This window comes from Balaenoptera borealis, assembly GCF_965194805.1.
Source record: "Balaenoptera borealis genome assembly, chromosome: 1".
Lineage (NCBI taxonomy): Eukaryota > Metazoa > Chordata > Mammalia > Artiodactyla > Balaenopteridae > Balaenoptera > Balaenoptera borealis.
In genome coordinates, this window is record NC_138860.1 from 118,594,891 (window position 1) to 118,619,808 (window position 24,918).

The 24,918-nt window shown below is 35.0% G+C and overlaps 1 protein-coding gene across 5 annotated transcripts in view; it reads left to right on the forward strand.

Moving 5' to 3' along the window:
* Nucleotides 1-7,254: 7,254 nt before the first annotated feature.
* ODF2L (outer dense fiber of sperm tails 2 like) overlaps nt 7,255-24,918 on the forward strand; it is a 41,100-nt gene continuing 23,436 nt past the window's right edge. For 2 of the 5 annotated variants that reach the window (XM_082408326.1, XM_082408329.1), the window contains exons 1-8: nt 8,517-8,837; nt 14,686-14,858; nt 16,788-16,920; nt 17,621-17,746; nt 18,777-18,836; nt 18,964-19,035; nt 19,584-19,700; nt 23,908-24,093. In XM_082408326.1, coding sequence (XP_082264452.1) covers nt 8,823-8,837; nt 14,686-14,858; nt 16,788-16,920; nt 17,621-17,746; nt 18,777-18,836; nt 18,964-19,035; nt 19,584-19,700; nt 23,908-24,093 — 882 coding nt within the window. In that variant the 5' untranslated portion in view covers nt 8,517-8,822. Of the gene's footprint in view, nt 8,333-8,365; nt 8,452-8,516; nt 8,838-14,685; nt 14,859-16,787; nt 16,921-17,620; nt 17,747-18,776; nt 18,837-18,963; nt 19,036-19,583; nt 19,701-23,907; nt 24,094-24,918 lie in introns of those variants that run through there. The other 3 variants (XM_082408327.1, XM_082408328.1, XM_082408330.1) reach the window with 3 other exon arrangements.

A 24,918-nucleotide genomic window follows, 5' to 3' on the forward strand; every position in this document is an offset into this window, starting at 1 on the left:
GTGAAAATACTCTGTATGGTACTATAATGGTGAGTACATGTCATATATTTGTCCAAACCCATAGAATGCACAACACCAAGAGTGAAACCTAATATAAGCTATGGACTCTGGGTGATAATGATGTGTCAATCTAGGTTCGTCAGTTGTCACAAATGTTTCATCTGGTAGGAGATGTTGCTGATGGAAGAGTCTATGCATGTGTGGGGCGGAAAATATATAGTATATCTTTGTTCCTTCCTCTTAATTTTGCTGTGAACCTAAAAATGCTTTAAAAAAATAAAGCCTTTTTAAAAAAAGAGAGAGATAATCATTCTAATTTTATATCATGTGCTTTGCACCTTAAAATAATCATCGTTTACTAATACTTACCAATTATAGGACACTTAACGATTTATCAGAGACAGGGCTATGTGTTCTACAAATATGACCTCAATCATCATAACAATCCTATCAGATAAGTAGAATTACTCTTTAAGTTTTTTAAAGGAAAACAAGGCTTAGAGAAGTAAAGTAATTTACCCAAGACTCGTAGCTAGAAAACATGAATACAGATTGGTATGATTCCAAAGCCCTTGCTGCTAACCACTATGTTACTGTAACAACCCATTTCAACTTCACCTCATGCTTATTCCCAGCCTGATCTCCAATGGTTTAGTTAGTGCAGAACTGGGGTAGCTGCCTTTCTAAATGGTTTCTGGTAAGGACCTTCTTTCAACAACACGTACCATGTTGCCCAAAACTACAGACTAAATAATTGTGTTCTCCCCAAGTTCATATTTAAGAACCTTAATCCTCAATGTGATGGTATTTGGAGATGGAGCCTTTGGGATGTAATTAGGTCATGAGGGTGGACCCCTTATTATGGGATTAGTGCCCTCATAAAAAGAGACACGAGAGAGCTTGCTTCCTCCTTCTCTCTCTTGTATGTGAGGATATAGCAAAAAGGTATTTATCTGGAAACTAAGAAGAGGGCCCTCATGAGGAATCGAATCAGCTGGCATCTTGATCTTGGACTTCCCAGCCTCCAGATCTGTGGGTAATAACTTTCTGTTGTTTAAATCACCCAGTCTATGGTATTTTTGTTATAGCAGCCCAAACTGACGAAGATGCCAATTAGATACAACTGGATAACTGTATATAACAAAGTTAACCTTGACTCCTACTTCATTCCTTACAAAAAAGTGAATTCAAGATGGATCATGTATTTAAATATAAAAGCTTAGAATCATAAAGCTTTTAGAAGAAAACATGTAATATCTTCACAAATGTGGAGTTGTAAAGCACAAAACCACAAAAGGAAAAATATTGATAACTTAGGTGGTATCAAAATTTTTAAAATTCTGCTCATCAAAAGATACCATTAAGAAAATGAATAGCCAAGATACAGACTGGGAGGAAATATTCATATTATATTTTATAAAAATACAAAAATAAAGAACTCCTACAAATCAATAATAAAAAGATAACCCAATACAAATGTGTGCAAAAGACTTGAATAACACTTCATAAAAGATATACATATGGCCCATAACTATTAAAAAGGTGCTCAACAAAATCGTTAGTTATCAGGGAAATGCAAATTAAAATTACAGTGAGATGCCACTTCACACCCACTAAAACAGTTAAAATAAAAAGGTTGCCATAATAAATGTTGGCAAGGATGTGAGGCAATTGGAACCCTAATACATTGCTAGTACAAGCACTTTGAAGATGGATATGGCATTTTCTTATAAACTTAAAGATATATATATCCCATGACCCAGCAATTCCACTTCTAGGTAAACAAATGAAAAAATATGTTTATAAAATGCCTTTTACAAGAATGTTTTTATCAGCCTCATTCATAATAACCAAAAAATGCAAACTACCAAAATATCAACAGGAGAATTGATAAATTGTGATATGTTCATATAACTGAATACTATTCAGGAATAAAAGGGAACAAAGTACTAAAATATGGAACAACATGACTGAATCTAAAAGACATATATATATTGAGTGAAAGAAGCTAGACCCAAAATTAATTAGAATGTATGATTGCATTTATATGATGATCAAGAATAGGCAAATTAACCTCTAGTGACAGAAAATAGAAAGTGGTTATTTCGGTGTGTGCGTATGTGCGTGAGAGGGGGTAAAGGTAGTTTTGGTTGATGGACTGGAAAGGAATACAAATAAACCTTCTAGGTTGATGTAAATGTTCTATATCTTTGTTTTAGGTGTAGCTTCATGGGTGAATGTAACTGTCAAAACTCATATTCTAAACATTTAATATTTGTGCACTTTATTGAATGTAAATTATAACAATTTAAAAGCAGCCTGTAGTGATCAGGAAATAAGTAGTTATTGAAGGCAAGCCTTTGATGAGAATGGCAGAAATGAAGGATACAAAGCTTGTGGGGTGGGTTTGCTCTTTACTACTGTATTAAGATGTTCAAAGAAAAATGTGATGAGCTCAGAGGTCAGGAGAGCTTCTATGATTGCCTTAAAAACATACCTCTATAGCTTGCTAGGATGACACATCTAAATCGAATATTAATGCTGTGAAGAGCTGACTTACAAGGTAAGTTGAATAAACAGACTGACTAGGTGAAAAGGTAAGGCAATGACTGAGAGGAGTTGGATCTTGAGAATTGTCGTGAAGCTGTTTGAGTAGACTTAGATAATTCTATCATCTTGATAGACAGACCCTAGAGAGCTGTTTCCTTTCTGAAAAACTCCTCCTTACCTGTCTTATAAGGCTGGTCTTGTCTTCTTTGAAGATTCTGAAATAACTTCATCTGAGGAATTTACCTTCTCATAACTCACTGTTATCATTTCTTTATACCTCTAGACCAGCACCATCCAGTAGAAATATAATGTGAGCCACATATGTAATTTTAAATTTTCTAGTAGCCATATTAAAGATAGTAAAAAAAATAGTTAAAATTAAATTTTAATAATATATCGTATTTAATTCAATATATTCAAAATACTATCATTTCAACATGTAATCAATATAAAAATTATTAATGTATTCTACATTCCTTTTTCATATGCAACATCAGTGTGTATTTTGCACTTAAAGTATATCTCAGTTTGAACTAGTCACATTTTAAATGTTCAATAGCCATAGGTGGCTAGTGACCTCTGTATTCTTCATATCGGACCAGGGTTTCTTAATATCATCACTATCAATATTTAGACAGAATAATTCTTTTTATGTGCGGGCTGTCCTGTGCATTGTAGGCTGTTTAGCAGCATCCTTGGCCTCTACCCACTAGATGCTGGTAGTACCCCCCCCCACACACACCTCCAGTTTTGACTCCAAAAAAGAATGTCAAGAACCACTGGTATAGATCTACAGAGTTGGTAGATGTTCCTACCCAGTATATTATGCCCCAGTATATTCCAGGGCATAAGTAAAAAGTCTGGCCTAGGAAAAAGCTTTCACACTAAAAAATAGGCAAGATTTTGCTTATTCATATTGGCAGAAACCTATGGAATATGATAATGAATTCCAAGGGTGTTAGAACAGGCATGAAAGAATATAATTTTTGATGAGACAAAAATTTTTAATATGGATATACTTATCAGAGGCCATGGATTCATCATGCTTGCCTGAGCATCTGGGAGTTGTTCTAAAGGTTTTCTTAGTTGGTTGGTTGAAACCTGGACTCAGTGGTGGCCTGCACTAAATAAAGTTGAGATGCTAGAAATCTCTTGATACATTTTAGAGGATTGATTTAAAAGACTTAGGGAGACAGGATGCTTGGAATGGATTTATCATTTCAGTCACCTATTCATTAGGTCAGTTATTCATCATGACCCTGTCACCTATCTCCAAATATGTCCTAAGAAGGCCCAGAAGACCTTCTCTTCACTAATGCACTGAGAAAATAGTGAGGAGGAGAATGCCAAAATCCTTTGAAAGTACTGTAGCTTCTGTCCTCTAAGCACAGGGATGAAATTAAGAGATTATGCCATTGAATGGGATCCCCAATTCCCTAGTGGACATAATAGGATCCAAAAGTGGCAGAGACCAAATGACTGCACTTAACCATCAGAGATGAGGTAGTTGTGGTTACCATAATGGGCAGGAGCGCCAGAGTAGTAATCATAGTCATTTGACTAAGGGATCTTTAACAGTGGATAATTGATCATGATATCCCTACAATGAAATGGATGGACAATCTGCTAGGATCCTAACTGATCTGTATAATGAAAAGTTGATAGATCTGATAAAGAGGGACCTGAACTTCATTACCTTAGTGGAGACCTACAATATCTTGTCATTGGCTTCTTAACTCACAGCTATTAAAATAGGAACACCAGTTGGTAGCCCCTAGAACTGTCTTTTCTACAGAAATAGTAAGCCAAAGCAATACCATATACCTGGGGAAATTCTAGTGATTAGTGCCACCATCAAAGACTCGAAAAATGCAGGGTGATGATTCTCATCACACTAGCATTTAACCTGCCATTTGGCCTGCGTAGAAGATGAATGGGTTGCCTAAGATGAATGGGTCTACATCCAGATGTAGTCTTTTTATTAGGTGAATAAGCACAATTTTAACACCTAACATTCAAATATCACTCTAAAAAATGTCTTTTATTCATCCTAATATGCGTGAAACAACTGAAGTTACTCACTTTCATTTGGAAGTGAGAGAATGGGGGAGAATTTATTGCTTTATGTAAGGGCTTTGTTAATTCTTTAGCTCCCTGTCATAATTTAGTGTGCAGGAACAGTGATGATTTCCTCACCTTATGGGACATCACTTTTGTCTACTACATTTATGATATTGTGCTGATAGGACCTAATGATCAGGAAATAGCACATACCATAGATGCCTTGTGTAGTAAATTGTCTTTCCCATAGGTGCTATGGACCTTGACACTATCCCATTCAGAGGTAGAATGTTTTACTCTTTCCCTCAGATTTGGGCTGACTCTCTATTTTATTTTAGATAACAAAATGCAGCATAAGTGATTCTGTGTAACTTCTGTGGCCATAGAGCTGCAGCTTCTGCATTTGTTGCTTGAAACACTTACTCTTGGGATGCAGCTGCCATGAAAAAAGCTCAGTTCGGTCACATGGAGAGCCACATAGATAGAATGGAAGAGGTCCTGGCCTCCCGAGTGAACCCACCAAGTCACCAGACATAAATAAAGTCATCTTGGTTAGTCCAGCTTCAGCAGCAATCTGGTTTCAACTTGGTGAGAGACCCCAGCTATTGCCACATGAACCAAAAAAACCACCCAGCTGAACCCTGCCTGAACTTCTGAAAGAAGTTCAGAACAAATAAAACAGTTTTTGTTTCAATCCACTAAGTTCGATAAAATAACAAAAGGAAACCAAAACATACTGGAAAAAACACATGCAATTCAGAGTGGGGAAATGACAATTCAGGGTTCTGCTACCTCACTAAAATTTCTTGGGTCCAGTGGTCTGGGATATATTAGGTTATGCCCTCAATATTAAAGTTGTTTCAACTTGCATCCCCTTGGATCACGATGTTGGCTAGGGTCACTTATACAGCTGCATTCAGGGAACAAGGCTGTGCCTTGAAAGTCAACTGGCTCACAGGTCTAGCACCTCAGCTGGGACCTGGATGGGTTTCCCTCTACAGCAGGGTAATTGGATTTCTTATATGGTACCTGGTTTCCAAGAGAGGAAAGCAGAACCTGCTAGGTCTCTCAAGGCCTAGGTCTGGAACTGGTCTAGGATCACTTTCATTACATTCTATTGTTCAAATTCAAGAGGAGGGGAAACAGACTCCACTTGTGATGTGTGTACAAGGATGAGAAGAATTGTTTGTATGCCATTTTGGAAACAGTTTATTACACCACCAAACTTTTTTAAATTGCTTTTTTATCTTGCTAAGTATTGCTATTCATCCTGTATCTTTTAACTTTTTATTTCATTGTTTGCAATTTTTACATTATAACACACATTTGTTGTCATGAAGAAGAAAAACACAATTTTCATGCAACACTGCCTTGTTGCATCTTACATACAAATGTCCCACTAATGAGTTTAATGATTATTAGGCACTTGATATTTTAAATGCTTTATATCGGAAGTTTGCACACCATGTCCTGTGGGCCAAATCTATCCTGGTACTTATTTTTGTAAATAAAGTTTTACTGGAGCACAGGGACTTCCCTGGTGGCACAGTGGTTAAGAATCTGCCTGCCAATGCAGGGGACATGGGTTTGAGCCCTGGTCTGGGCAGATCCCACACGCCGTGGAGCAACTAAGCCTGTGTGCCACAACTATTGAGCCTGCGCTCTAGAGCCTATGAGCCACAACTACTGAGGCAGCATGCCCTAAGTACTGAAGACCACACGCCTACACCCCATGCTCTGCAACAAGAGAAGCCACTGCAATGAGAAGCCCATGCACTGCAACAGAGTAGCCCCCGCTCACGGCAACTAGAGAAAGCCCACACGCGGCAACAAAGACCCAATGCAGCCAAAAATAAATAAATAAATAAATTTATTTATTTTTAAAAAAAGTTTTATTGGAGCACAGCCAAGCCATGTATTTATGTATCCTCTATGGCATCTTTTAAGCAACAGTGGCAGAGTTAAGTATGACAGAGGCTGTATAACCCACAGAATTTAAAATATTTACTGTGTGACCCTTTATAGAAAAAGTATGCTGGTCTCTGCTTTAAATTATGCAGAAATCCTTGGTGGAATGTTTCACAGGTGGTCAAGTGTTTAATGATATTTGGGGAAATTGGGGGTTTTGAATGGGCTGGAATAAACTGTTATTTTCCTATTTATGTAAAAATGGAATAAGGGATCTTTCTATCCAAAAGTTCACTATCCAACAAGATTTCAGCAACAGATTAGATTTAGAGGATGAGGGATGCCATATTTACTTTACCTGGACAATTCAGTTAAATAAGTCAATTTGAGAAGCTTATGTAATCATTTTGAGATTTTGTGAATGTTTCCTCTTGAATGTCTTACACAGGTGGTAACTTATAATACCAATGCAATTTAATTAAAATAAGTATTTTTCTTAACAGGAGCCTAACTTCTGTGTACAATTATTTTTCTAATTATGGAAAGTTAGCAAGGTTAGCTAGAATCCTAGCTGAGTGCTAGAAAAATCCCAAGAATTATGTTCCTTGCCCCCAACTCTACCTGTCGTCTTCCTCTTTTCTTTTTTTTTTTTTTGCAGATGAGAGGACTAGACCAGAGAAGCTAGTTGACTTGCCGAAGGTTATGATCCATCAGTGAGAGAGTAGGTACGTAAATCCGCAGTTCCCAGTGCTTACTAACATTTGCATATGTGGAAGCTAATGTGTTGGGGAACTTTTTTTTTTCACACACACACACTGTGTTTTATTTTTACAAGAGATAAATAAACTGGTTGGGGAACTTTTTGCTGGACAATCATAGCGCTGGGGGAGGGGGGGTGGCGGAGGGGAAAGCATTGCTGGAATCATCAGTGGAAAATATTCTTCAGTGAAACCAATAAGACGTATGCCATGGTTAAACTGCTCAGTTGATAGTTGCTCTATTTGTGAACCTAATGTGATAGCCTGCGATTTTGAACGTTAGGTTGAGGCGTTGGATAACTTTTTTTTTTAACTTTTCCAAATAGAATCTGGTCTTGTTCAGTTTATAAACCATACCAGCTGGCTGTAGCACAGATACAAATAATTTGTGACCTGAAAGATGCCTTCGAGATCACCGTCCGGCTCCCTCATTTAACAGGAGAAAATAGGCCCAGGGAAGGATCTCAGATAAACAGATTTTAGCTGTTTACATTTATAACGAGCTTTCTTCCAGTCGCGGTTGCCTTGGTTTTTTCAAGTCTCCTCCTTTAAAAAGCAAAAGCAGGACACTTGCAGGCCAAGTGTCAGAAAATCTGGAATCCATCGGCCTTATTTCCCTTTCTGGTTGAACTCAGTTAAGATTTTTTGGTAACTACACACAAATGCTACCCTTCTCGGAAAACAAACGGTTGCGGGGCCAGGGGAGTTCACCCGGAGAAGATACAGAGAGACAAAGCTCCTCTCCCGGGCTCCGCCCCCTCACTCCTGCCAATAGCAGCAGACGCCGGCGCTCGCTTTCCCGAGCTCGGCCAATTGGCTGCGCCGCTGCGAGCCCGACGGAAGGGGCGGGGCGGCCGTTGCCAGAGAAGCCACTTGCTGGTTACCAACTCCGCTTTGTCCCGCTTGCACCTCGTTGGGCATTCTGCCACTGGAAGCCGTTGTAGGAATTCGCCTGCTTTCTGCGTCGAGTCCTTGCCTTCCTTCCTAGCTTTCACCCACTGCACTGCCCGCCGCGTCCCGCTCCGTTCTAGCCGACCCAGGGCTGGAGAACACAGGTATGCTCACGGGCGGCTTGCACTAACATTCGCCGAGCGTCAGCCTTGGCGGCCCCGGCGGACCCCTTTCACAGCGGAGCGGCGGCGGGCTGACGTCACGGCGACGTACTGACGCAGCGGTAGGGACGTCGGCGTGCTTTTGGAAGGCGAAGCAAGCTTCCTCGGCTTGGCGGAGGGTCAGTTACTGCGGGCCGCTCTGGGGGCGGGGCGGTGGCCACGGTGGGTCACGGAAGTGAGAGGCCCTCACGTCCACCCAAAACTGACCTCAGCCGCTTTGTGCCTACACCGTCCTCTCCCCCCAGACAGACAGCCTGGGCTTGGGAAAGGCAGCGAGGAAGTGTGCGGTCCCTGGGACAGCAGGGCAGATCTTAGCCGAGGTGGGCTTGTCCAGGACGGAGCCCTGACCCGGCCGGCCCCGGGCACTGCATCGTTTCTTACCGAAATAGTGCTCTCTTACTTATTCGGCTGGTTTTTAAATGCCCACCATATAATGTGCCAGACTCTGGTAAGCTCCGGGGCTCCTTAAGTAAAGAATACTCCAAGCCTCAGGAGATAATTCCTTTTCCAGGGTCCTAGAGTGCAGTCTCTATTCCTTTAAGTGTGTGGTTTGGGCAGGTCACTAACGTTACTGCCTTCAGTTTCCTTATGTGTAAAATGAGGAGGATAAGTCACTTTAGAGTGGTTGTAATAAAAGAGACTAAGTTAACCAGTGCTAGGTTTTGAGTAGGTGGTCAGTAAGTGGTGCTTGTTTAGTGAGGAAACCATAGCCAGACTTTGGCTGGTGTTGGGGATAAAGTCTATTGCAGAGACGAAGTTTCCCTATCACCTCACACATAGTAAGGTTTCAGGTGTTTTTGAATGAATGAGGTTCTTGGAGTAGTTTTAAGCACCACTTGGTTAGTTATGGTTAAAGGAATAGACTGCGGTAAGCCTGTCGGCTTTTAAAATGTGTTTGATACCTATCTGCTTTAATAAGATTGTCATGGCAATGTTTGTCATGGCCCTTAACAGCCAGGTATCCATTTTTTGCTTCTCTTTTTCTTCTAATTTCACAACTGATGTGTATTAATAGGATAGTTTTTGCATCTCAAACACCCAGAGGTATGAGAAAATGGCTTTGTTTATATTGCTACTAATCACTGCTTAGTTTGTGCAAGTGACTGAGACCCAAGGAGCTGGGTATAGCAGCTTGAGGTTGACAAAACATCTATCCCCTTGGGCACAGTTCTTTTGGAAGTCAATAATTGTTCTCCTGGGCTCTGGTTTAGTAGAACTCAGTCAATTTTTGACTACATTGAAAATGACTTGTAATAATTCTGCAAAGAATAGATTTTGAAAGGATTGTTTTGAAGTTAACAGTTGGTTCTATACAGATAACTCAGGCCTGCAAGTAATTTCAGGAATGTTGATTGACTCAGGATGATTTTTTTTTTTAAGATGAAAAAAATTAAAGAGAAGACCTGGTGGGAAAGCAGCCCCAACAGAGTGACCAAAGGGGTCCTAAATTAAACAAACAAAACCCCCCACCTGTAAGTGTTTCTACTTCATTCTGTTCAAACCTCACGGCAGCTTTGGCTGGCAAAGCTTATTCTCATTTTGTAGGAGAGAGAACCAAAGGGCTATTGAAGCTAAGCGTTATCTGTGTCAGGTGGCTCATAAGGACTGTGAACTGATGAATCTGGCCCAGTGTTCTTTCTTTTTAATATGCTGCCTCTGCGTCATCAGGAATGGTTAAATTATGTTCAGTCTATCTGTACTCTGAGAAGGAAGAAATAATACATACTTTTAAAAGATTTTCTTCAAACTGGTCTAAATTAATTTTTGTATTTAAAGGGATAAGTAATCATTTCCTGCAACTTAGATGTGGAGCAATCCATTCAGATGGTCATGGGTAAATGAGAGGTTACATTTGATCATTTCTTTCCATAGTGATCTCTTGCTATTCCTGTATTCTGATTCCTTCATTGTTTTTCATGTGTTTTTTTCTAAAATCACCAGTGACAACAACTTTTGATTTCTTCAAAAATTTTTGTTGGAAAAGAATGTTGGAATTTCATCTCTCTTGGGACCCTAATAACCTGATCACTGCTTCTCCTCTCCTCTCCTCCATATGCCTAATCCATTTTCCAAAACACCACTGGACTTACCTTTTAAAGATGCACTTCTGATCTGTCATTCTCCTGCTTAAAATTATTTAATGGTCTGTCTTAACCTTTAGGAAAAAATTCAAGCTCTTGAGCTTGGTATACAGTGACTACTTTGATGTGTCCAGTCTCATCTTTTGCCACGTGCCCTTTCAAATCGTGTTCCGTCATGATTCCTTGTTCTTGCTGGTACTTTACCCTCTATCCGGAATGCCTGTTTTCTGTTCCCTTTTGCCAAGCTCAAACTTGCTCTGCTGGACTCCACTGAGGATCCACCTCTGGGAAGTCTCCCAGGATCCTGCCAGTTGCTTTCACGGTACCTGATGAGTCCCCGTCATGGTCTTTAGCACACTGGATTTTAGTGGTCTGCTCACTGCTCTCTCTTTAGACTTGTAGTCTGTGCCTTCAAGGAGCTCAATCTTATTCATCCTTCATTTCCTTGTACAGAACAATTTTCATTTTTTTAAAAATATAAACTGAATTTATGAGTGTGCTAAAACACTCTTATAAAAGGGAAGTTTGTATGTTACTTTCAGCTGTGTAGATTCTTATATTTATATTTCAGTACCTGATGGCTTTTGGTTCAAAACTGAGTTCCACCACTTTCTTACTTGTAATCTTGGTCAAGCTGTTTTCTAAAACTTGGGGTTTCTTCAATGTGTAGCCTTTGGATGATAATAGCAACAGTGTAGGTTTTTGGTCAGTGAATGCTGTTAATAAATGGCAGCATGTCCTCATGCTGTCCTCGTGTTGAAGGGAAGGAAAATGTTTTATGTTTATCTGACTATTTGGGGTTAGACAATGTTCTCAGCATCTTTGGTCCCATCTTCTGGATAATTGGGTTCTCTGTGGGGCTTCCTCTCAAAAGTGTTTCAGTTTGAACAATAAATTATTTGGTGACCCTAACTTGTATATTGGAACCTAACCTATGCCTCTCACTGATTAATTTTTGAGGGTAGATGGTGATGGGTATATTTGCCCTCACAGATTTAGTAGCAAGTTTAAAGAACTAAAATATTACCATTTATGGAGCAATTAAATTCTAAACTGTATGATTCTGAGAATATTATTAGATGTTTAGGATTCTTGGTGGGCTGGATCAGTCAGAGGAACATTCTGAGAAGGAGGGAGGACTTGGGCCTTGAAAGTATGTATGTATCCTTTATTTACAGATCAGTCACTCTTCCTGTCAACTTTTTTCCCCCGTATTATCCAATCTGCAACCCTTTTATTTTTAAGTTCCTTTATTCATTGGACAGAAGCATTAGCTAATTACTTTTCAAAGTTAATCTCTCTATATCAGAAAATGTTTTTTCCAGTTTTGATAGCCTTTACTGATAAGATCAGTTTTCCACTTCTGGTTATTTTTACTCTGCCTACTTCCAAATTTCGTATACCTTTTTTTTTTTTCACTATGGAGTACAAAAAGGCATACAATTACTTCTCTAGTAAACTTTTGACAAGTGTTTAGAGTAGTGTGGGAAATTAGCAACATTCCTGTATCTACTTGGTATTCTTTGCTGAATATTTCATAGTGAATTTTTCAGTGTAAGCTGTGTGCTTTTGTTTGAAGCCAGTGGGAACTAGTTTTCCAAGGATTAGTGTTTGGCAAAACAAATTGAATCTGCAAGATTCATATGCTAGTCTCTTTAGAGAGATTAGTTTTGAATACATACTTGGAGCTGTTTAGTTTACGTAGAACAATCTAGGTGCTGCGGAAGGTCATGATCTTTCTTTTCTCTTACCATGGCCAGCATCATGGTCCCTGAACAGCCATCCCTCAAATGCTTGTTGTTGGCCAAAATGGAACATAGTTTAGTGAGTGTAGCTGGATCAGCATAAACCCGTGACCACACCTGGAAAAAGCTTTAAGTACATGCCTTTTGGGTAGGGGACTGATAAAGTCATTTCTATATAGGAAATTTAATTCTTTAAACATTAAAAATATTTTAAATTGCTATTCTTTAGGGATTTGATCATTAAGTATGTGTGCAGAATATGTGTCTTTGTTTCACCACTAACAAGTTATACAAAAGTATAATACATTTGTAAATTGGCAGTTTATTCTACATAATTGAAAACATTTTCTTATGAAATGTCTGCTTTTCCACGCAAGAATACATTTGGTCTCCCAAAATGATGGCATTTTTTATAAAGGCAGGATTTTTTTGCTAAAGAAAATTATTACATTGTTCAGCACACATATGTTTTTGGTTAAAGTATTGTCACAACACAAAAATAGTGGAGTACCTTGGAACCTCTCAACAGTATTTATCCTATATTCATTTCTAGATTGTGAGAATATGATAGTTGATAATTTCTCTGCAAATATTTGAGACATACCCAGTTCTCTGTTTCACGTTTTGAGAAATCAGTAATGAAGATAACATTTTAGAATGTTGGGCTAAAAGTCATTCTAAAAATCCCTATTTTCATTTGTTTACCCTTTAAGATAAGATACAATTACTTATGTTGTATGATTTTATCATGTGACAAAACTTATAGAAAAATTATATAAATAGCTGCCAATAGCCCACAAAGCCAAGCAAGAACTCATTTAAAGTACTGATACCAAACTGAATCTTACCTCATAAAATGTTTTCAATAAATTGAAGATCTCTATCTTCTTACACTGATTTGTGAACTTTTAAATATATGAACTATTTTTCTTTTAATGATCCCTGAAAAGATAAGAAAAAAACAGCAGTCTTTATTCATCATATTCATTAATTGCTCTAAGCCTTGAGTCCTCTCCTTGAAATATTGCTTAGCTTTTGCAAGGCTTATAGGTGCTGAGGATTCCAATAAATAAGACATTCTTTTTTGAGATTCCGTTGTACAGAGAGACGAATATTTAAACAAGTGAATGAACAAAAGATAAGTACCAAAACTGAACAAATCAGTAGATGATAATTTTCTTGATGGCAGTGACTTATCCAACCATATTCTTCTTCACCTTTAGGTTTGGTTTTTCATTTGATTTTGTGTATCCACATGTTTTTAATTTTTCTGGGCTACCAATAGCTCAAAATATTGTTATGTCCGAATAACAGATGCGTGTTTGCAGCATTCAGGTAGATCATCTTAGACTATGTGTATCTTATTCAACATTTCCATTTTGACATGAGTTGCTAGTATTGAAAAAATATGAGGATGCTTTTCACTGGCCTATATCCTAAATATTTATCTTTCTGGTATATAGAACCTTTGGACAAAAAAAATAGATAAATTTTTACAGACATTTGAAAGGATTTCTGAATTGCTAATTAAATACAGTGAATAATTTTCAACCTTTAATTTCACATCTACTTAAAGTATTGAAAATTCTTGAACATATGTATTTTATTATACAGATAAATAAAAATAAATTACAAAGAGGTAAAATATCTCTGAAAAAATGCAGAAAACCTTAAATATGACATTTGATTTTGTATAAACAAATTAAAGTCAGGGAGACACATTTCCATATATTAGATTTGAAAAAATACAGCCTTAATGACTGCCAAAACACTAACTCATTACTTAAAATTGAATCGTTTTGAAGAAATTCATAAATATTCACATTTTAAAAATGACATCTCCAAGTTTGAGAGGAAACAATTAGATTATTTAGTAAAACTTAGAAGTAATGTCATCTGTCCATTCATTATCACCAAAGAATATCCTAGATTGAGCTTTTTTTTAAAATATGATTTATTTATAGGAATAAATAAATTTAATATTGAAAAGTCTACTTTAAAAAAATAACTTATCTTCTTTGTAGCTATTGTTGCCAAATACTTTCAAAAGTATCTTAAATTTTTACTGTTACAGGCATGAATAACATACATTTCCTGTTGGATAAATCTAATGCAGCTGAGAATGATAGTTATTCTATGGTTTTTATATCCATTTTCTAGTCCGATTGGATTAGGATATTATTATAATACTTCAAGAAATAGACTAATAATAATTTCTACATTCTTGTGAGTATGTAGAAAATAGTGGGCCTTTTGGAAACTGTGTATGGAAGTTGGCAATCGTTGAATGATTATGCTATGCAATTTTGATACTATTTTGAATTAGTATCACAATGAGTAGCAGTTATAATTTCAGGTTTGTCTGTGAAATATTATTCTTTTACAGATCTTTAGGATTTTTATCTTATTGGGTAATAGCAGAAAAAAAGAATCTACTGAAATGATGTTTAATAATTAAAATATTTCCTAGATTTCAGCTTATGTGGAGAACTTGTTGTGGAAGCCACCTATAAATCCATTTACCGAATTTATGGAGAAGCCTGCAAACGATGGAAGTCATTCAGAAGAACTCTTTTCCCATTTTAAAAGTATACCAGAGAAAGAACATTTACCACGGCATGCCAGTGAAAGTCATCTCAGCTGGTATTCTCAACAATAGCAGGGGATATCTTAATTTTTTGATTTCAGGGTTTCATGTTTTGTCCATACTGTAAATTATTTGAATCAAATACAGCGTTCTTTCAAGAATATCATCTAACGGCCTAGTAATTTATATTTATTTAATCTGATTACAGATGTACTCATTTAGCAGAATTTGCCTAGTTATTTTGGAATTTTAATGAAAGCAATTAAAAATGAAAACCTTAACTATAAAAAAATTTGTAAAGTATATATCTTTTTAACTGATGTAAATGAAAATATAAATACTATGGAATATTGGAAATATGGTTAATGAGTACTAATTCACTGTCATTTGGGATATTGCTATCTAACAAATACCTGTCATATTTTGCTTCTTTAGTATGGCGAGTGCACTTGTTATTTGTATGACTCATTGCTCCCCAAAATGACGGTCTTAAAATACCATGCTTGTTGCTATGGATAGTATAGTCCAACTTCTAGTTTAGCTTAAATGAAAATGATGTTTGGACATATATAATTATTCTTGACTTTCTGTACATGGCTTTTAATAATGATAGCTGTCTTTTGTAGCAAGCGTCTTCATTGGGCCCATCATTTTAAGACACCTTAAGTGGTGCTTAAGAATACAGTCTGCTTCTTAGAGACATAGCCTCTAAGATGCCATTCATTGTTGCTGAGCCATTACATTATGTTCCATAAAAGAAAAAAGGTGTCAATTAAAGAAAGACACAATGCTTTCTTATTGCTTGGAATTTTATTTATAAATATTGAAAAAACTCCTTCAAACTTATACATAGATTTTTAGTCCAAATAACTCTGCGCTTATATAAAAATAAAATGTGAATGAAATGAAGTAGGTAAGGTATTCTCAAAACTTCTTTATACTCAAAGTCCAACTCTTATGAGTCACTTTTTGACTCAGAGTTATCCTTGCTATTAAGAGTATTGGTGATATGTACTGGTATTTCTTAGGAGCATCTATAACTGAAATGAAATTTATTGGTGATGGGCTCTTACAATATACAGCAAGCCTACCTTGGGGTCTTGCTTCTAGAATGTTGCTAAACATTCCTACTTCAACAAGTCCTCCAATCCCTCTCTATGACCCGTTGTTGTTACGGGTTAAAAAAGTGCTGTACCCCATCTCTGGGATATTCTTCAAAACATTGGATGCTCATTCTGTAAGTTCTGGACCTGTACAGGAAAGACAGCTCAGGACTGCTTCCAGACTGACAAGATTGTAAGAAGCATCCCAATTTCGGGATGTAAAAATGTGAGCCCACGTACCCAAAAATGTATCTTACAGTGATACAGTAATGACATTTACACAGTAATGTCTGTGTAAAACATAATCAAGAAAGCAAATATTATCAGTTTTGTTTTGAAAGATAATAATGTTTTATAAAGCCAAATGTGAAGGAGTTTTAGATATCTGGAGAGGTTTAGTATTTTGTGTTCCATTTGTTTAGCTTACACATTTTTCTGGAGAATTTTTTTTGTGAAAAACAATAAGTTTCAAGAAAGCATTCTGGAATAAGGTCTAGGAAGACAAATCTTTTGGCTTTGGAGTAAGGGAGAAGGAAGGGAAGAAAAAAAGACACGAACACATTCACACAAATCATTTTACAAATCGGAGAAGAGATGTTCAATAATTATCAAATAGCACAGGGATACATTGCTGTTGGTAGTCTTTGTGTTTTACATATCTTAACATTTTAAAAACTGTCTTTCCATGTATAGTTAAGTGTAGAAAAAATATGGAAGTACAGAAAAAATTCATACATTTTCAGTGACAATTTACTGTTATATTTTGCAGAGCAATTTATAGAACTGTAGTATTTAAATCATGCTATGCTCTGTTTGCATAAAAAGCATAATTAGTTTATATAACAGCTTTAACTTAAATTTTATTTGTGCATATCTAATTAGCCTAAAGCAGGACATCCTAAATGAGAAGACCAAATTGGAAGCAACATTTAAGGAAGCCGAGTTAGCAACTTGTTCTGTAGAATTACTTTTGCCGTTATTTAAGGACACCATTGAAGAGATTAGTTTTGAAAATGTGAGTACTTGCCTAGTGAATGTGTAATAAAATGAGAAGCTAGGATAATACTCAGAATGCATTAACTGAGGTCTCATATCTTGTAGTAGTTATGCTCACATACTGGTATTTGATATAAAAAAATGCAGGTTTATTAGTGTTCTTCATTCCTATGTCATTAATTGCAATTCTTTTCCTCAAAGATAATCTCAGGCATGTACTTGATGAGATGCTAAGCTAGAAAGTACCTTGGTGCTTGACTAGAAAGTACTTTGGTGCTTGCCTTACCTGAGTTGAACTAGAGTCAACTTTTCTCAAGAGTGAATTTAAAATATTCTTCAGTCTCACTCTTCACTTTCACTCTTAAGAGATGAAATATATTTTCTATAGTATTGTGTGGAATAGAAACCTCTATTCTAAAAGTTCAGTGTACTAAAGTTTGAGTTAAGGACAAAAAAATAGATTGTATTCTATTAGTTTTATTAAAATAAATGCCTGAAATACTTTAGGGTTTAAGCCCTTATTTTGATTTCATTTTACTTTAGAGCCATGTAACATATACTATTTACTGCTGAAAAACTTGGCATATCTTACTACTACTATGTGCAAAAGAATGATTTTATTACTAGGAAAAAGTATTCTTTGATAATAGTAGTATTATATTTTAGAGTGTCTTAATGCTATGTCTTAAAATGTGTTATGTGCTTCTTTTTTTTGTCAGACTGATCTTTCTGCATCCAATTTGAAGATTTCTAAACAGAAGGAAATATTGAGAAAAGAATTAGACACTTTTAAACTTTTAAAACAAACTTTAGAACATCTTCTTAGAAAGACAGAACACCAACAAGTAAGAAATACTAAGCACTATTTTAATAGTGATATTTCTCACTTGAAGGGTATATTATTTCTTGAACTGTAGAAATTAAAATATTGGTATATTTAAAATGGAAATGATTCTTGAATTTTTGTTTGAAATGGCAATCATTAACCCCCACTTTCAATGTTTCATAAATAGTTTTACATGAAAGCAGCATATTTTTATAGAAAATATATTTTTATTTTCAATCTCAAAAACTTTCATTATTTGTTATACTTCATTTCAGTTGATTACAATAAAATACTCTTAGAATTTAAGCGCTTGTTTACATTGTATTTATACATTCATATATTCCTTTTTTAACAGTTTCACTGAGATATAATTCACATACCGTACAGTTCACCGGTTTAAAGTATGCAATTCAGTGATTTTTAGTATATTCACAGAATTGTGTAGCCATCACCACTATCAACCTTAGAGCATTTTCATCACTACAAAAAGAAACCCATTGCCCTTTAGAATTTTACTTCCCCTCCCCACTACCCCTCTTTAGCCCATTATCTACTTTTTCTCTATCTATGGATTTGCTGATTTCAGATATTTCATATAAATGAAGTCATACAGTATGTATGACCCTCAAAATGAATAGACATTTTTCGTTCTCATTTAAAATATCTACATGGAATTCTGTTATTGACTTGCTGTAATACTTTAAAACATTTCTTTTTGCTAGACTTTAGGCTGTTTATAATTTTTACCTGTTTACAATCAGCATTGTGAGCCTCCTTTGTATACAAGATTTTTATTTCATTGGCTTGTACTTTATGAGGCATTATTTAGAAATTAATTTAGTAAATTAACTGATTTCATAAATTGTGGATAAAAATTGATTTGGAACACTTAAGCAAAAACCTTTCTGATGGTTAACTTTTTCAAAAACTGAACTATGCATAGTAGTTGTCCATATTAATTTCTTAAGTGATGCTTATACCATTTTCTACTTTTTTATGTAGAGAAATATAGTTTGTGAACACTGATTTACAACTTCTTTTTTCCACAGAGAGGGGACAGTTTATCCAACTTGTTAGAGAAGCTAGCTGATAATGAAAGTGAAAACACTGTAAGTCTTTTTAGACTTGGTGTCTAATTTTCTGAAATTTTTTGTTTGTATGCTGGTTGGTTTTATAAAATTAGCCAACATTATCCAAGTTGTGATATTTCTAACTTTTACATTATATTTGCTGAAGAATCTTAAGACGAAGGTACTTGAAAAGGAGACCTATATCCAAGAACTTTCTTGTTTGTTTCAGAATGAAAAGGTAAGCAAATTTTGAGCTAATTCATCAAATTTTCTTAATATTGACTCCCTCTTTCTCTTCTTTCCATCCTGGCCCCCATATCCTCATAAATACATATAGAAAGATTTTTAGATTATTTGGACATTTTTACAAGTTTTATGCATCAAATATAATATCTTAATTTTTCAGAGTTTTTTTTTTTTCTTTTTAGATTTTTGTGGTGTTTCATTCAGGGGACTTGGCCTAAGTCAGGGACCTATGTATAAATATATATTTCAATTTTAGTATAAATTAAGGAATTTCTGTGTTTGTAGGAACATTTTAGAGATACCCATAATTTTACTTAGAAGGATAGATAGGAACTTTTAAAAAGAGATAATTAGGAGTTATTAAATAAAAAAGGGGAGGAGAAAACATCCCCCTGGTTTTATATAAAATCCATTTGTAATTGGGGAAGTGTTGTACTTTGCTCTTTAGCAACTTTTTAGATCATGTCTAAGTACCGTAAAGTTTAACATTGTGAAGAAATACATCAAATAACACATTTTTTGCTTTGTTTTGTTTTATAGGCAAATGCTTTGAAAGCAAGCCGGTTTTCACAATCAGTAAAAGTAGTACATGAACGACTACAGTTCCAAATTCATAAAAAGGAAGCAGAGAATGATAAATTAAAAGAACACATAAAGGTTATAAATATTCACCCATTTTTATAGTTTAATTGATAAAAGTAATGGACAACAATAAAGTCTTTCCTTATTTCTGGAACTTAGTGGTTTTGAAAGAATTCAATTTAAGTGTTGCCATGGGAAGTACATATTTGAGGTAAATCTTAAGATTTCTGGTCTGTCTAAAGATTTGACTCCAAATACCAATATAAAAAAAAAAACAATGCTGTGACTTTTTAGTACCAATCTGAGAAGGATTTATAAAGCTCGAATTACTTTAAAAATCTCTCCTATTATCAGTTAATTTATGTTTATTTGGAAAATTTGTTAAATATAAAAGAGAAAATTAAAATACTGAAACCATTAATATTTGGTATATAGTATTTAGTCTTTTATGCATCTGTACGTATACGTACATACTCTCACACGTATTTAGTAAGCAGATAATATACTAATGGTAATAACGTTAAGATCAGTTAACCTAGCCTTGGTGTTTAGATAATTGGGTAACCTCCTTGTTACACAGTTTAGCAGGATAATTAAGAGGAATTTTCCGGTTTAAACTGAGCAGTTTAAATATTCTTGTGGAAGTCTCACAGTCACTTTGAGCTGAGAGTTTGAGGTTGCTGTGGTATGACACAAGCTAACTGGATCTACTGTCGTTATTTTTGCCAACGGAAAAGAAGCAGTGTTCTCGCTTTTGGAAGAAGTGTGTAAAGACAAACCTCACTGAGCGTGAGGACTTCTGTGTTAAATTTCTGTTTGCTTTTATCCTCCTGAATCATGGCAGATGTCTGCAGTCCAGGCACATGTTTCAAGACTGCATATGGGGGGTTGTTTATTTTTTCTTCAATGGCAAAAAGCTTTTGCCCATCAAAGGGACATTAAGCAGGCTTATGGGAGATATAAATTTTGTCTTTTGTCTGCCTACAGGTGCTTTTAAGCACTTTCCCCCAAAAGATTCCCTGTGTTTTTTGCATCGGTGTCCTAGGGCACTGCAGATGAACTAGAGTTGAAATTGCCTTGCTCTGTCATGGTAAATACAAGAGAATACATGTAATTTAACATCTCAGATCATATACTTCAGTTTATCTTACTTGCACAATTTTTAATTTTGTCCTCAAATAGCAGTTGGGGAAGTTCTTGAAAATATTTTCTTCAGTTTAAAAATGAAATATTAAATAACTTTTTAAAGTTAAGTTTAACAGTTCCTTTTTAGATAATTAGAAGAGTGAATATAAGGCTAAAATCCTAAGTTTTGCCATGATAGTCACCTGTCTAATACTTTGAGTTCACATTCCCTTACAAAATGCTACTGTTTAGAAATGATTAGAAGAAGTTGCATTAGGTCATGGATTTTTTTACATTCCTTCTAACACACAGTTTTGGAATTTATTTAGGTTTAACGAGTTTTTTTTTTCTTTAAGACTACAAACACAATGAACTAACTCAGTTTAGCAATATAAATTTAATTTTTTTAGTATTGTTGATGACTCAAAAATTGTATTGGGTCTTTTAAAATTTTTAATTACATTATAATTCTCTGAGAACTACCCCAAAGGTACTTTGAACTCATTTTTCTTCCTAGATCTTTAAACTATAGTAATTAGAGTTAGAATATTTTCACATTTTAGAAGAGACAGAGAATAATTATCTTTGTAATATGCTGCAAATATAATTCTTTGGAAATAGGAAAAGGCAAATAGTTGACTCTAAATATACGTCCATTCATTTGGCAAATGACTGTGAAGGGGTTATTTTGAAACTATAAAAATAATTTGATAGTTTCAGCACACTTCCTAATAGTGTTCAGGCATGGGATTTGATAAATCTAGTGGGAAAGTCTTGACTGGAACCTTGTTCAAAAAAATTTATTTCACCTTTAGTGATAAAGGTTTTTTAACTGAAAACATAGCTGTTATTCATGATGTGATAATGACACCCTGCGGTTTTTTAGAGGAATGACAGCTGTATTTCTTGGGTTGGTGGAGAGGGTTCTTCGCTTCTCTTAAGTAGCCTTTTTATACTTATTTTAAATGTTTTCCCCAACTACGTATTAAAATGTTTTGTGGGATTTTTTAGTTTAGATAGATTTTTAAAGACAATTTAGGAATGTTTTGCTTCTTCTAGTCTACCAAGTGACTTTTCAAAGAAATCAAGTCTTTAGATCCTGTTTAAGATGTACTTCTTTTTTTTTAACTTAATTTAATTTTATTTTTTTAACATCTTTATTGGAGTATAATTGCTTTACAATGCTGTGTTAGTCTCTGCTTTATAACAAAGTGAATCAGCTATACATATACATATATACCCATATCCCCTCCCTCTTGTGTTTCTCTCCCACCCTCCTTATCCCACACCTCTAGGTGGTCACAAAGCATCGAGCTGATTTCCCTGTGCTATGCGGCTGCTTCCCACTAGCTATCTGTTTTACATTTGGTAGTGTATATATGTCCATGCCACTCTCTCACTTCGTCTCAGCTTACCCTTCCCCCACCCCGTGTCCTCAAGTCCATTCTCTACATCTGCATCTTTATTCCTGTGCTGCCCCTAGGTTCTTCAGAACCATTTTTTTTTTCTTTTTTAGATTCCATATATATGTTAGCATATGGTATTTGTTTTTCTCTTTCTGACTTACTTCACTCTGTAGGACAGACTCTAGGTCCATCCACCTCACTACGAATAACTCAATTTCGTTTCTTTTTATGGTTGAGTAATATTCCATTGTATATATGTGCCACATCTTCTTTATCCAGTCATCTGTCGATGAACACTTAGGTTACTTCCATGTCCTGGCTATTGTAAATAGTGCTGCAGTGAACATTGGGGTACATGTATCTTTTCGAATTATGGTGTTCGCAGGGCATATGCCCAGTAGTGGGATTGCTGGGTCGTATGGTAGTTCTATTTTTAGTTTTTTAAGGAAACTCCATACTGTTGTCCATAGTGGCTGTATCAATTTACATTCCCACCAACAGTGCAAGAGGGTTCCCTTTTCTCCACACCCTCTCCAGCATTTGTTGTTTGTAGATTTTTGGATGATGGCCATTCTGACTGGTGTGAGGTGATACTTCATTGTAGGTTTGATTTGCATGTACTTTTTAATCTCAATTTTAGTGGAACTTAAGCATACTTTTTGTTGATCAAAAAGTAGAAAAGCTCCATCTTTTACTGTGAGTCCTTTAATTTTTTTTTATTAAAATGTCCAAGGAATGGAAGACTAAAACTTAAATTCTGTAATAATTTTACATTCTTTTCAGAATTACACAACTTTCAAAAAATGTAAAAGCATTAAAATCTTAAGTCTTTAAATTCTTAGATAGTTAGTACTCAAATACTTTTAAATAGAAAGTCTTAAGATAATTTGAAGTGAAAACATGAGAGTTATCACACTAAAGCATATCCATCTTTCACCCAACCTAACGTTCTGTGTCTAGTTATATCCTCAAGAAATATGTAAGGAAACAGTCATGTCAATTAACACTATCAAATTCAATGGATAGAAACATGCCCTCAAACATCTTTTTACCCTTTTTTTAATCCTAACTTTTTTTATCCCAACTCTTATTGAACCCTGTGTGGTTTTAGAATAATAACTTCCACAAACTTACTACTTATTAGGCAAAGTAGTACTTTTATTGTCCTTGATGTAACTCTTTCAAATGTCAAAGCATGCTCCTTAATTCTAGTAAATTAAAATTTGGTAAATAAGTTTATGTTTATCTCATCTATACACTTCATGATCTATAGATTTTGATCGTATATCCTTTAAGCATTTATTATTTTAACTAAAGAGTCCTAATATATTTGGGGAGCTACTGATTCCTTTGAGCTTTATGTACCTATTGTTTGAATTGTCTCCAGCTAAATTATGTTTTTTCGATTTGCAGTAACTAGTACTATGTATAATCTAGATGGGAAATTTTTTAAAATTCTAGTTAATCAAAAAAGTTTTAAGGAAATTAGTGTTTTTACCATAATCACCAATATTAGTATCTTTAGTAAGAGTAGTATTAGTTTTATATAGGTTTATACATTTTAAATTTGCATTCTATAACTGGTTACAAATAAACTGGTGAAATCACCTTTCTTCACTGTTTTGCTTTTTATTAATCTTATGATTAACCCTTTTGATAAATTCTGTGTGGAAGATTTTTACATATTTTAACAATGTTTATATAAACATTGGCGTTCTAAAATAATTTAATTACTGCTAATATTTTTTTAGAGCTTAGAAACCAAAATATCAGAATGGAACTTGCAATTGAAAAAGAGTACGCATGAAGCTGTAACGATGAAAGAATCAAGTAGGCAAAAAGCTATAGCTCTAAAAAAGGCATCTAAAATTTACGAACAAAGGATTAAACATTTTACTAGAGACATGGAAAACCTTACTTCCCAAATTAGAGAGCAGGTAAGTTATATACATTCTTCCTTAAAGAATTGTTTTATGTACTTAGTTTATGTAGCTAACCTCATAATGCTTAATATAATAATTTTGTTAGAAAAACTTTACTCATACATTTTTGCTTTAGCCTTTATTTTGAAAGATTACATAAAATGACAGATTTGCATATTGAATTATATCAGCATTTCCTTGGGGCTTTATTTAAAGGATACATTAAGTCCCAAAGCATCTGTGGCCAACTAAGGGTAACACCACTTCAGTGCTAATAGCATATTAACATTGAATTAAAGCACATTAACATAATATTAAAGGCTCTGAGAAGGCCTCTTCAGAAAAAATAAAGCAGTGTCAAGGAGCGTATTGAATTCAGAGTTTTCCACCTCTTATTTAACCACAGAGCTCTTGTTTTACCCACAAAGCAACTCTTGGAACTGGTTCTGGGGAATACCAGATTGGGAAATGCTGATTTATGTTATTAGACCGTATGACTTTATTCAGTAATTCACTTCACTTAAACTCCGTAATGCATTTAAAACCATTTGCTGACGTAAACCCACCATGTGAAAATTATCTTTGGGTGTATTAACAAAGTTGAAAAATGGACTTAGTGTTTTGTTGTTTTTGATGAATTATATTTATTCAATTACCAGTTAATAAAATATTTACTCTTTTTAATGTCTCACTGGTATCCTACCTCTTAAGAACTTACACTATGGCTTGTAGAATTATCAGAGGCTTTTAGAAATGAAAACAGACTTGCATAAATGCTTGTATAAACAAAACAACCTAATATTTTATAAGCTCAACTGTTAACATTTTAAAACTCTTAAT